At 52.3% G+C, this 13,591-nt stretch overlaps 1 protein-coding gene across 1 annotated transcript; it reads left to right on the top strand.

Moving 5' to 3' along the window:
* Positions 1-1,701: 1,701 nt before the first annotated feature.
* SMAC4_00327 (uncharacterized protein) lies at positions 1,702-9,941 on the top strand. Its single transcript, XM_003351734.2, has 2 exons — positions 1,702-3,560; positions 3,664-9,941. The coding sequence occupies exons 1-2, from the start codon at positions 3,099-3,101 to the stop codon at positions 9,043-9,045; spliced, it is 5,844 nt and encodes a 1,947-aa protein (XP_003351782.1). The 5' UTR covers positions 1,702-3,098; the 3' UTR covers positions 9,046-9,941.
* Positions 9,942-13,591: the final 3,650 nt, after the last annotated feature.

Below are 13,591 nucleotides of genomic sequence, written 5' to 3'. Positions count from 1 at the left end.
TCAAGCATAGGTACCGCGTCGCTCAAGGTCGTTGAAGAAGAAGTGATCCGATTCGCAAAGATGGTTCAAGTCATACGCGATACATGCAGACAGGCACGTACTTGATAGGCCGGAGGTCCCTCAAGTGTGCCATGGCTCGAGAGCCTATAGGTAGGGGATTCTCGTGCAACGGCGTCATGCAGGACGTGGTGGCTGGCATCACCTCAACTAGCAGAAGCCACCATCCGCACACGACGATGCTGTGGAAGCTGGCGGATGGAAGAAGACGGTGGAAGTGGAAGAAGCGGAAAGTGAGACTCTGGCGCATAGGCGACTCTGGCCTGCAGTATCTGATCCTGGGATGGCCGGCTTGCCGAAGAGAAGGGATACCGTCTCGAGATAGACAGACAGGAAGACCGAATGCAGATGTGATGGGACGTCAGGTGTTTGAACCTTGTTGTCTCCTTTTGGTTTTGATGGCACCCCGGGGATCTACGCTGAGATCGTTGTTGAGGAACTGGGGACTGGGAGGTGGAAGAAACGAAATGGATTGAAAATGTCAGACAACGCGACCCGTTTGAAAACTTAGCATGTCGCAGACGGAGTTATAGTTGAACATTGGTGGGATTTGGCGGGGTAGAACCTGGGAAGGGAAAGCGCGATTCTCTTTTCTCACCGCTCAACTTAAGGCAAGCACTGTCAAATCCGTTGCTACCTCTGCTAAGAATCACCAGACATTACATCCAACTGAAAGGGTTGAACGGGTGAATAATTCAGTTGGTGTTCGGTCTGTGAGTTATGAGATGCTGAATCGGTACAACTCCAAGAAGCCAGCGGTCCTTAAACCGAATTAGCGATGACGACTCGAACTGACCTGACCAGCTTTTCTGTGACCCGGCAAACAAAGTACAAACCAACCTTGATATGACCTGTTTGCTGATTGGCTGCATTATACAGAGCATAAGCTATATATGCCCAAACAGCGTGTCTATCATCTTGAATAAAACATCATCTTTCGACAATGGTCAGTTTGTGAGGGGAAGCGAGTGGTTGGGTATCTAAAATGGTAGCGTGACCTGCACCACCACCTCAGGAGAGAGCAAAAACAATAACCGCCCCTGACCCTCTCTGTAGAGGATCTGTTGATGGTTTGGTTCCGGAATCTCAACGTCGAAACCAGATCGTATGCCTTTGAAGGTCAATGAATGGTAACAAGTCTCAGAGTGTGGTTGATGATAGGTCCCGTCCCGTCATTGTGTCCCGTCGACAAGAAGCCAAGTGGAAGGAGATGCGCGTGTGATTGGTCAGCTCTGAGCTCATTGCCCCACTCTCGAAGCACCCTAGCATTGGTTGGCACACTGTTCACGCCTGTTGCACGCTCACAAAGCGCGCTGCTCTCTGCGGGTGTTGCGTATGTGCGTACGTAGGTAGGTATGTGCTGAGGTGGTGGTGCGCAAGTAGATACTTTGTTACGTAGCCCACGTAGTTACGCAGTGAATGTGTAGTGATGAAAAAAAAAACGGTGTGCTTGGAGCGAGAGATGCCGGCGGGCAGTTCTCTTGGGGGTCTTGGTGTTCCTCTGCCGGGACAAAAAAAGAAACGAGAGCGACAACACCACCCAGACCACCCTGTACCGAGCGAGGGGGAGGCGCAGTGAAAGTTTTTGTTCCGTGTAAATCAACGGGTCGGTCGAAGCTTGGAAAACAAACGAGCTGTCACCATCCCTTTCCACCACTTCCACCCATCTCCATTTTCTTGTAGTGTATCCATTCGTTACATCTTATTTTTCTCGCTTTCTTGTTGTCATTGACATCTTTTCTTCCCTGTTCCCAACTTCACTCATCGGCGTTTGAAAGAGTAAAAAGAGAAACTGCCGCTGTCACGGACGGGAAGGAAAGCGAAACAAAGAGGGCCCCACTTTAGCTTTCCATTCTGGAACCACGGGACGACTCCACTCGAGCGAGTCACGACGGCAGGCGGCCACTTTTTCGCACTTGCAGTGGACGGGTCGACGGCAACACCACCGCGGAGAGTCCGCGGCAGCAGCTGGAGCCCACCGGGAACAGTGGACTGCTCTTTACACAGCACCAAGAAGCACCAAGTCTACCAGAGTCCACTTCCGTTCTCTTGGGCACATCCTTGCGACGACTTGACGACTCCGACTCCGACGACATCAACAACGTCCATCATCGGGCCATTTCCCCCCCCTAGATTCCATCTTTTCGCCCATCAATTGCCCTCGGGACCTGTCCCACTACACGGAAACTCGATCGCGGATCACGGAGCACGGAATCGGCGGCTCCCCCAGCGCTACCCTCGCAATCTTCCAATATTCCAATCGAAGCTTCGTCTCGCTTGCCCAAAATTGACCGCACTCTCACTTTCCACTTTACACTACCACCTCCAACCCCTGTTCGTTCAACCCCAAGTGGTGTCGCTGCCCTGTTCATTCAAAGTCGACGACGACCACCACGACACCAATCCACGCCGCTCAGTCCATTCCTTGAACGATTTCTGCATTTCGTACGATAACTGCTTCTTCTTGCACCTTCACGTGCTGAGCGAGCCTACCTTACCTGGTACATACATAGTGCAGCGTATCCGACAAGACGAGCGGAGCACTGCCCGCCTGGCCCCGATTCCCGTACGTCCTGCTGCTGTAACCTGCACCGGCGCTGGCCCAACAACCACGGTTCAACGACACCTCACATCCTACCCTACCCGACCACGACGACAGCCACGACCCGACCACGAAAACGAAAACCCCCGGCCTACCCAATCCCCTGACGAGTAGACGACGGCGAACACACTCACGGCCAAGAAACCACATTATGTCTCAGGCTCCTGCTGCGCTCTAGCTCTGGCACGTCTGCCAGACAGCCCCGGCTCCACCCCGGACGTCCTTCGACAAGACAACAAGAAGCACGCACGCCAACCATACGAGTCTGGCCTCAGCTTCCACCTCCTCAGTGTCCCGAACCCCTTTTCCACGGATCTTTGCCCGCCGCCGCGTCCTTCGCCGAAATACTCACGCCCTGCCTACCACCGTCGCCACACCCTAACATCATACCCGATGGTCCTACAATAATCTGGCTTCCCCGTCGTCCAATTCAGTCATCATGGAGGAACAACCAAAGGCCCCGAGCCTGCTGGCTCCGCCGGCCGTATCGTCGCTCAGGGCTGGCAAGATGGAGCGATCACTCAGCGAGAATATCCGCGAGGAGAGGGAGGACCTTCGAGAGGCCGCCGAACAGACCCTCAACGTCATCATGGACCTCAACCTGGACGGTACTATCCGATGGGTTAGCCCTTCGTGGGTTGATGTGGTGGGAACCCAGCCCGAAGAAGTCACGGGAACTGCTATTGCAGATCTGATCGTCAGTGACAACAAATCCATCTTCGCCGATGTTATCGAAAGCATGCAAAGGGACGACTCCAAGTCAAAGTTCATCCGCTTTGCTGTCAAGGTCGGCCCACTGTCCCGGCTACTCCCCCTCGAGTCAGCAGAGGAGCCGACAACTATTGACGTGGAGGCACAAGGTATCATGGTCTACGATGGCGCCTCTGGAAAAGACAGTCATGTAAGTGAACACTGTTCATGTTTTACGAGGCGTACATGTGTTGGAGGAACAGGCAATGACCTTTGTTCTTGTCAATTCATTCTAACCCCATACTTCTTTGTAGACCATGTGGATGATCAGGCCGTGGGCAGCACCTCGGGAGATCAAAATCGATCTACCAGCCTTCATCGTAGAATCCCTCGGCTCGGGGGCTGAGGTTCTCGCCAGCTATCTTACCCAACTTGCAGAGTCCGGACTAGATGACCCAAATGGCCATCCTCCACCAGCGCCAGTGCTCTGCCGTATTTGCGAACGCCAGATCCCGCCTTGGTGGTTCGAAAAGCACACCGATTTGTGTTTACAGGAGCATCGAGCGGAAATGGATGTTCAGATGAGCCAGGAAAGTCTAGTTGATCACCGTCACGCCATCGTCAAAGTACTCGACGCCCTCGAGGCCCGTCACAGCCGCACTTTGATTGGAGACCCGGCCAGTTTGCCGATTGCCGAGTACAAGGGCATGCCTATTGGTCCTCCAACATCGACGACATCGTCTCCGGGAACATCATCGCCAAGTTCGAACTCCGGCCGTTCGAGGGATAGATCATCCGGATTCGGACACTCGAGAGCCAGATCTTTTGCTATCCGTCGGCCACAAGCCCGAATTGTTGAGCTCCTCCTTGATCTATGCGACACTGCGATCGAGATTAGCACCCCTGCCATCAAGGAGTCCGCACAAAACCCGACAGAATTTCGTACGCAGTCGCCCCAGTCAGAGGGCCGTATTTCCCAGGTGATGCAATGGGAAACACCTGGCACGAATACGCTCGAGCAAGAACAAGGTCTTGCATTGCTATGTACTGATACAGAGACCGTTGCTAAGGCCAAGGTTGAAGCTGTCTTTCGCCATCGCAGGATTCTTGAATATGCCGAGAGGATTCGGATTGAATTTGCCATAATGGTCCAGGACTGTATTGACGAGGCTTTGCGCAGGGCTGCCAAGATTGCCGCTGGTCGACTCAGTGACTCTACTGAAGAGGAGGAGGAGGAGGAGTTCGAGCAGCAGACCGAGGACGAAGAACCGACGGCTGCTCATGAGGAGGGGATATTCCCCGGGTCTTTCGATGCTCCCTCGACACTGGCAATGGCTTTGGAAAAGGCTGACGTTTCGGGAGATTGCCCCAGCCGCCGATTGTCAATGTCGATTAAGTCTACGCGATCCAGTAGCCCAGGGGGGTGCCCTACGCCTCGATCGAATCGGGGTACACTTGGAAACCTAACCAGCGCTACCCAACCGAGACGAGAATCCATGCTTTTGGAAAGTGACGCTGGCGATAGCGATGGCGGAAGCGTCAGATCCTCTTCTGTTGCTTCGAGGATGCCAACCCGAACGGAATCGCCACTGTCTGAGTTCAGTGACCTTCGCCGGCATGCCAGTTCACGACAACACCATCGAAGGAGTCTCATCCTTCCAGGAACGATATCGCCTCGAAGACAAGAATCCCCGTCTCGAAACGGACCACCGTCATCCCCCCTCCGACTTCACAAACCGCGCAATCTACCATTCCCTTCTGATAGCCCGGTTTCGCCCGAGGCATCGCCGATGCTGCCGAGCAGTGAGTTTACTTCCCCAAACCCTCCCAGTATCCATCATCACCGGCGACAATCCTCAGCAGCCGTATCTGCGTCAACCGGAGAGCTTGGTTTTAAACCTCCACCATCGCCCCGTCTCAGCGCGGTCGTTAGCGCTCCGCAAGCCAAAGCAGTTCCCCCGTCGATTAAGGACTTCGAGATCATCAAACCCATCAGCAAGGGTGCGTTCGGAAGCGTCTATCTATCCAAGAAAAAGTCGACCGGCGAATACTTCGCGATCAAGGTTTTGAAGAAGGCCGACATGGTAGCCAAGAACCAGGTCACGAATGTCAAGGCAGAGCGCGCCATCATGATGTGGCAGGGTGAAAGCGACTTTGTCGCAAAGCTGTACTGGACGTTTTCGAGTAAGGACTACCTCTACCTGGTGATGGAATATCTGAATGGCGGCGACTGTGCATCATTGATCAAAGTATTGGGAGGTCTCCCGGAAGACTGGGTGAAGAAGTATCTTGGTGAGGTTATCCTCGGTGTTGAACACCTTCACAGTCGGGGTATCGTTCACCGTGACCTGAAGCCCGATAACCTGCTTATTGACCAGAAGGGACATTTGAAGTTGACTGACTTTGGCCTCTCGCGCATGGGTCTGATTGGTCGACAGAAGCGTGCTCTAAACAATGGCGCCGACGCAGCTCCGGACTTGCTCAAGCAAGGTCCTTTTGTTCGGTCCTCCTCGATCGCATCATCTCGTTCCACTTCTCTCGACGTTCATGGTCGCAACCCGTCTCCTCTCTCGACCCCCCAAATGACGCCGAGCGACTACGGTGTCAGCCTAGGACAGCCGTCCTATTTCAACCTCGGGGTGCTATCTCAAGAACCTCGGCGGTTATCTGCGCGCCGCAGTGACAGTGGCGGGAGCGAAGCACTGTCGCATATGCTTCCGAATCTGTCCTTGAACGACACCCATTCCGTCCCGCCTCAAGCTGTTAAGTCTCCTGGCGAGCGTAGCGAAGCCGACGAGGGCGCATCGCCTGACTTTGTCTCGCTCCCCCACGCAACCACGCAAAGCAGCATCGATGCCAACAGAGGTACGCCCCCACAACAGCCTCATATGCCCCCGCCGAACTGGGCGCTGTTCGACCCTGAAGACACCAATCGCCGCTTTGTCGGAACACCTGACTACCTAGCCCCGGAAACTATTAGGGGTGAGCCTCAAGACGAAACGAGTGATTGGTGGTCCGTCGGATGCATCATGTACGAGTTTCTGTATGGAATTCCCCCATTCCATGCGCCTGAGGCGGAACAAGTTTTTGAAAACATCTTGGCTCGCAGGTTGGAGTTTCCTGAGGACAGTGACATGGAAATATCTGCAGAGGCCAAAGATCTGATCAATAAGTTGTTGTGCTCTGATCCTCATCAGCGGCTTGGGGCGAATCAGGGCGACAAGTTTCAGTCAGGAGGCGAGGAAATTCGCAGCCACCCGTGGTTCGAGGGTGTCAACTGGGATACATTGTTGCAAGATGATGCCCAGTTCGTTCCCCAACCGGAGCATCCAGAAGACACTGAATACTTTGACTCACGTGGTGCGGTCCTCCAGTCATTTGCTGAGGAAATGGAAGACCAGTCTTCCCCTCCTAGTTCAGCCCCACCATCTGATTACCATGATCGGCCGCATGATGCGTTGGCAAAGGTTAGATCCCAGGTCAACTCTAACATCAACACCGTGAAGCGAGGTTTGATGCCGCTTCATATTCCCCCTCATGTTCGTGACTTGAAGAGCAGACGCTTGAGCGAGCCAGTCGCTGCCGATGATTTCGGGAACTTTTCGTTCAAGAACCTGGCTGTTCTCGAAAAGGCGAACAAGGATGTCATACAAAGACTACGGGCAGAGGCTGCGGAGTCTCAGACCAAGCCCATTAGTCCTGGGGGATTGAGCTCCATCAGCAGCCCTGGCCAGATTGGAGCCTTGGAAGGCAGTCCAGTCATCGCCAACCCCGTGCAAAGGACGCTCTCTGCTGCAAAGGCATCTCAGCGTCCCCAGTCACCTTCTGGTGTTGGGCATTCCAACTCTCCAAACAGAGCATCACAGCCTTCTTCACCTCTCCTTGTGTCGTTTGTGGCTGGCCAAGGTGCGGAAGGTCGACGCAAGGCGTCCAGTAACTCATCCAGCCTTTCACACCAATCAGGATCCTCGATACCACCTGCGGTGGAAGGAACACGCGTTCCACCTACTCTTCAGAAGGCAGCCACAACGATTTCTGCGTCTTCCCCGTCAAACGGGCGGATCGTCTTGCCTTCCTTGCCTACATCCCCTCAAAAGACTGTCTCTGGACACACTTTGATGTCAAGTCCTCGAAATACTAGCAGCCCGGCTACAGGTCGTGCTCGCTCGCTGACTGTCGGCTCTCAAGAAGGCAGCGGTAGTCCGATATCTACCGACATCCTGGCTCATCATAAGCGGAGGAGTCAGGTCTTCGATATGTCTCCTTCATCATCTGACACCGAAGGTGACAAGGCAAATGCGCTTCTTCGGGTACAGCGCCGGCGTCAAAGCTCTAGACGAATGTCGCAGGTCTTGGACGGACCCATGTTCCGACCGCTAGATGTGTTGATCTGTGAAGACCATCCAGTGTCTCGTATGGTGATGGAGAAGCTTTTGGAAAAGCTACGCTGTCGGACGATTTCGGCGTCAACAGGCCAGGAAGCCTGCCGATATGCTTTGAGCGACATCAAGTTCGACATTATCTTCATGGAGTTCAAGTTACCGGTGATCAACGGCTCTGATGTCGCCCGAATGGTGCGCGAAACGAAGAACAAAAATCATCATACCCCTATCGTTGCTATCACAGCGTATCTCAAAGAACTTCACGCTCCGCATTACTTTGATTCGCTTATAGAGAAGCCAATCAGTTCTTCGAAGTTGAGTGAGGTCCTGAGTAACTTCTGCCAGTGGAAGCCCGCTTCGCCGGGTCAGGCCCAGATGTTGTCGCTGGGCTTGCCACCCCCTATTCCATCTGGCCTTCGACAAGAGAGCCTGCGCCTGGAAGATAGCCCTGTATCCGCATCCGGCTCTTCGAAGTATACAGTCCACTCTGGTGGCAGCGTCAGGGAAGAGTCAGCTTGTTCAACATTCGGTGACTCCGAATCGGTTGCAACAGACGACATTCCTGTAGTCGTGAGCCGCAAGGCCACTGGTGACTGGAGCGAAGGCGGGCTCGGTATCTCGGGTTCAGAGGAGGTTCTGGTTACCGGCAATGATGGACCCAAACCACCAGTACACGCACCATTAGTAACACAACAGTCCGCACCAGCGCAGATGGAGCACTTGGCAGGCAAAACGAGAGGTCCAGTGCCACAGCGCTCACTTGAGAAGCTGAGAGCGAGGCGAGACTCCATCGAGAAGCGCAGGCTTGAGGGCTGCATAGACTCTGCCGATGACGAGGATGAAGAGCTTGGTGCTGGTGGCCAGGCGAATTCCGGGCAGGAGCCGCCGCACCCTTCCAAGCACCATCGTCCCAAATCCACCTTACCATCTTCAAAGCTGGGAATTGAGATGATGCGGGCAAACAGCCATGATAGCATGACTGCCGCTGACTCTGAGAGCACCAGCAGCGCTACGCTCGGACCACCGACTGCCCAGGTTGTTACTCCCGTCACCGACGTGCATATGAAACTTCCTCCGCTTGTTGTTGACACCGCAGAGGCAAGATTGGCGCTAAACACAACTGTAGCAGACGAGGGAGCCGCTGCCGCCACTGTGACAACGCCGCCCGGCCTTCGACCAGAGACAGAGAGCAAGCACAGCTTTCACGTCCATGAAACTCCTCGCTCACTGTCATTGCCAAAGCTAGAGGAGGAGGCCAACGAAGCAGATGAAGAGCATACTCCTCGTCCACTTTCCCGGTCGGTGAATCAGTAGATAAGTGCTGCATTCTACCCCTCCAGCTAGAGAGAACAACACAACGCATCTTTATCCACACTTTTTTCCTTATCTTTATGAGTTGTTTTCTTGTGGTCTGGTCATGTCTGTATTTTATCCAAAGCGCGGCGTTATTGGGGGCTTAGGGGGCGGTCTAACATTAGTCAACAAAGGGGACTGTATCATCTACCATCCATTTATCATTAGGAAATTCTTCTTTTTCATATGTTTGTTTATGTGTTAAGTGTTGAGGTGTTATTGACTTGTTTGTGTGTGTTGCGTGCAAGTGAAGCGTTGTGTGGTTGATGGGGGTGTGATGTGATGTTGTGCAACTGCGATGTGTGTATGAATGAAAGAGACTCTGAGTGAGGTTTCTGGAAGAAGCCAAATTTCTTATGAATGACTTGGTAGGCTGAAAAGGAGGAAGGTGCTAGCTACCCAAAAGGAGTGATGACGATGGGGAATGGAAGGTGCGGGTGGACATGGACTTCTCCGGCCGACGACTAAAATGGACATATATTCTCCCACCTTATCAGTATGAGAACGAAAAGAACCTAAGGAAGGGGAGGGCCGAAGCCATGGATATAGTAAGTTCGAGGATCACATGCAAGCTAGGAAAGATTAAGCTGTTACGGGCTTGCCGATGAAGTGAATGAAAAGAAAAAGAAAGAAAAACATCAATTCTAAGGGCCGTCACGGGCGAGTCGGAAATACAAAAGTCATGAGCTATTTACTTACTGGGTTCAAAACTGACTGGCTGAAATGAACCGAGTGGAAGTCACGTTCGTCAAGGAATACGTACTTAGCAAAGGCAGAACGGGATACGGAAGGTTCATATTTTACCTAGTTCCCGTCTGTACACAAATTCATTTCGGTATATGTGTGTTCAAAGTTCAAACCTTCTATTTATGGTATCTCTAGTCTACAAATAAACATGCACATCCCCTCGGTCCTGGGTCGTAGGTAGGTATTCAACAGGGAGTTCTAAGAGGACCTACTAAGCTTGGGCTTTTATGTCGGACAGAGAAGGAAGGAAGGAAGGAAGGGATGATGGAATGATGGGGTCGATGATGAGAAGTAGTTGTGGAGGTAGTTGTGGAAGGGTCTTCTTGCTTCGTTTGTTCGTTCCTTCCTGCCTTCCTTCCTTCGTTCTTGCCTTCCTTCCTACGTGCCTGCCTTACGAACAGCAGCAGCAGCAACAGGTGGCAGCAACAGGCAAGATTTTATGATGATATGCTCACACCACCAGACCAGGTCACTTACATACAGCATACATACATACATATATACATCTGCATATGCATACCTTAACTTAACGGGCATACACAGTAACAGGGCTGTTCGGAGAGTCCCGGACTGGTCTGACCGGGGCTTCTGTATCTTCTATCGACCATGTTCGATGACGCTCATTTTTTTCGAGATCCCCGTCTTTTCACAATTCCCATATGAACGAAGGCGTCAAGCAAGTCCTGTGTTTCTTGACAGCTTCAACGTCTTCAATAATATCATGATACACAGGCCTATAACTCAGCTGAGGCAGCTGACATGAGATGAGATGAGATGCAATGAGGTGAGAGGAGATGAGATGCTCTTGCTTTAATTTTCTATTGTCCGTCTACATGTCTGTAGTGTCTGCAGTGTAAGATACCGTACATGAATCTACCAGTGCTTAATCTTGTACGATCACCATGGCCGGGTGCCGATAGGTATATGACGACCTTTTTAATTTCAATCAATGGGGTTGGACAACATGGTCCATTTTCCACTTGGAGGGTTTCACAGATTGATGGGGAAGGAATAGCAGATATGTATGCTCGTTCGGGATATCCGTTCCAACTATGGACAGATAATCGGAGATTACGGATCCAGGAATTATTGCTTAGCTAGTATGAACCAAGAATCGAGTTCTTCTCTGCTTCCCATACTACCTATCTTCAACGGGTATCAACCAAAGAGAAACGGATCATGATATTCAGTTGTCTTCCCACCATCACGATAACTGGATGAGAGAGCACTAGGTATGATGTGAAAATAAGATAAGGTTAACTGCCTGCAAACGACCATGCAAGTAACCGAACCCGCGAGTCTAACAGCATAATAGCATAATTAGTCCTGAGGGATCATCGTCATCGTCGTTTTCTCCTCTGGCCAGGCCAGTTCGATGGACTTTGAGCTACGTAGGTAGACAATTACCAATCGAGGTTGTCATAGCCATAGCGTAGCGTATCTGCCGAGGAGAAGGCAGATTCGAGGTTGAAGTTGAGATTGAGCTTTGAGCTTTGAGGTATCGTAAGACAGGCCATGATCTGCCGCCAAGCAATTATGTTTCTTCAACGCACCAATCCCATTTTCACATCTCGGTCTCGGTTGAGACATTCAATGCGGGTGATGGTGGTGATCTTTCTTGAACAAAACCGAGACATAGCACGTGCCCCATGTTCATGTTTAGGTAGGACCCATGGTGGCTTTGGCTTGGGAAGGGGGAGGAGGAGGAGGAGGAGGAGGAGGAGAGAAAGTGATGGTGATGTCGAAGTAAGGTTGTGTGACACGTAGCGCTTCACAGCTGGACGAGCTGGACGAGCTGGGAATGGGATAGCTTGGCCCAGAAATCGAAGCGGGGGACATGTAGTTGCTTGGGGCTTCGGAAAGTTGGGGGGAGAGGGGAGACCATGATCCATGACAAGGGTTCTCAGTTGGTTGAAGATTAACAAGCAGATTTGGGGTTACGGCGTAGCTACTGGCTACTGTAGCTAGCAGGCCTCATCACCAGAAGTTCGTGAACATGTTGTTCATGATGGGGGTCATGCGTGATCAGTAATTTCCACTTGAGCTTGGTACCGAGTGAGTGGTCAATTTTGGACAACTTTGAGGTAGGTTGTGAGGGGAAACCGGGGAGGAGGGACAGATGGTCGCTCTTGCTCGTTCGGGGTCCGTTCTTTCACGTGGTGTGGTGGTTGGGTCCGGCTCGGGGAATCAGCCAAAACACCACCATCACGGAGAACGCGGAGGACGTTTACGTACTCGATACTGGTCGTCAGGGATGAATTGGGGTCTGGCAGTTGAAAGTGTGGGATGGGCCTGCCGAACCAGTGCATTAGATACCTTTACCGGCTACAATGCAGTATTGCAGTATTGCAGTGCTGCGGTACTCTGAATGACCTCTCTGTGTAACTTGTGCCATGTCTGACAGCATCACGCACTTTGCATTTGTGACGGGACATAAAAAGAACAACGGTTGGTCCCAATGTACAAAGCTAAGGTCAAAATAAAGTTGTGTCGCTTGTCTAATTTACCGAAGGGTTGGGATCTCTGAGGGGAAACTGAACCGAGAGAAATTTGTGGACGGATGATTCTCATGTGCCGAAATTGCAATTCACCACTGCGGAGTTGTGCGGCTCAACAACACTTGTCCGAGTTGACCTGTCCGTCTGTCGCGTGAGCACATGCCATATCGAAAAGTTCTTACCAGTCTTGTCAATGGGAAAAAGAGGCGGGCTGGACTCGCGGCGCCTGTCGGGGCCGTCTTGGCCGCTTGGCCGGTTCCTAGTTCCTGCTAGCATCGGGAATGGAACAACAGCTCCCCTTCTTTTTCCCCATTTCTTGACCGCTTTCTGGGCTTCCAAAAGCGAAATCCACGGCCGGTTCCATCCATATCGGAGTCCGTTGTGGAGAGCCACTCCGGAATCCAATGCCCTCAAAAAAGGTCAGTCGTGCCGCTGAGACTTTCATCCCCCCACCTGTCGTTTTCGCCGAGGTCAACGTCGTACATAGAAACCGGGGACGACGGAGGAGACGGCGGCAAGCGGCAGTGCATCATTGTGAAGGACGATCGTCGACCATGAACGAGAATGGACTGTTGTTTGTTTGAGGCTGGAAATCAGCAAATGACATCACGGCTTACCACTTCTTGGCCTGTGCCAAGCCCGTGTGCACAACTTTTTGTGAAGCCGTCGTGACATGCGGCAGATTCTGCATTTCCAATTGTGTGGTCCACCGTCCAACAGTTGCGAAATTGCCAGCAGTTTGTTTCGCCAGTCAGTTCAGTTCTTGTGTTTCTTCGGTCCAGAACCTCCACCCAGTCCAATCGATAAGCTTTCGTGACATTCTGGGCAGTGGGTTTACATTATTTTTTTTAGACGAAGCATCCTTGCAAAACCTTCGAGCGACGAGTCGGGGACTCGGGTGGTCTGGTGGACGCCAAGCAGTGCGGTCTTGCGGATTCGGCCCCACATGTCAGGGTCTGCCCCTCATGCTGAAAAGGTTGAAAGAGTTCGGTGGCGGTTTCAACCAATCATCGACACACGTGGGCGGTCTCGACGGCGTGAATGGCAATCCACCAAAAAGCGACAAGTCCAGGCGCCGCGAAACACAGCTGCCAGCACTCCTACACTAGAACTCCCCAGCAATCCCCAGCGACGCACCAGGCACGTCGAACAAGCAGCGAGCTAATCTGCAGGCTGATGATCTGAACTGCATTCGACTGCATTCGCTCCCACGCTGCACGCACAGCGCACTCCAAAAATGATGCAGCCAAGAAGATCTTGCA

This window comes from Sordaria macrospora, chromosome 1 (assembly GCF_033870435.1).
Source record: "Sordaria macrospora chromosome 1, complete sequence".
Taxonomy (NCBI): Eukaryota; Fungi; Ascomycota; class Sordariomycetes; order Sordariales; family Sordariaceae; genus Sordaria; species Sordaria macrospora.
The sequence above is the reverse complement of the archived record's forward strand: the minus strand, read 5'-3'. Positions and strand labels throughout refer to the sequence as shown.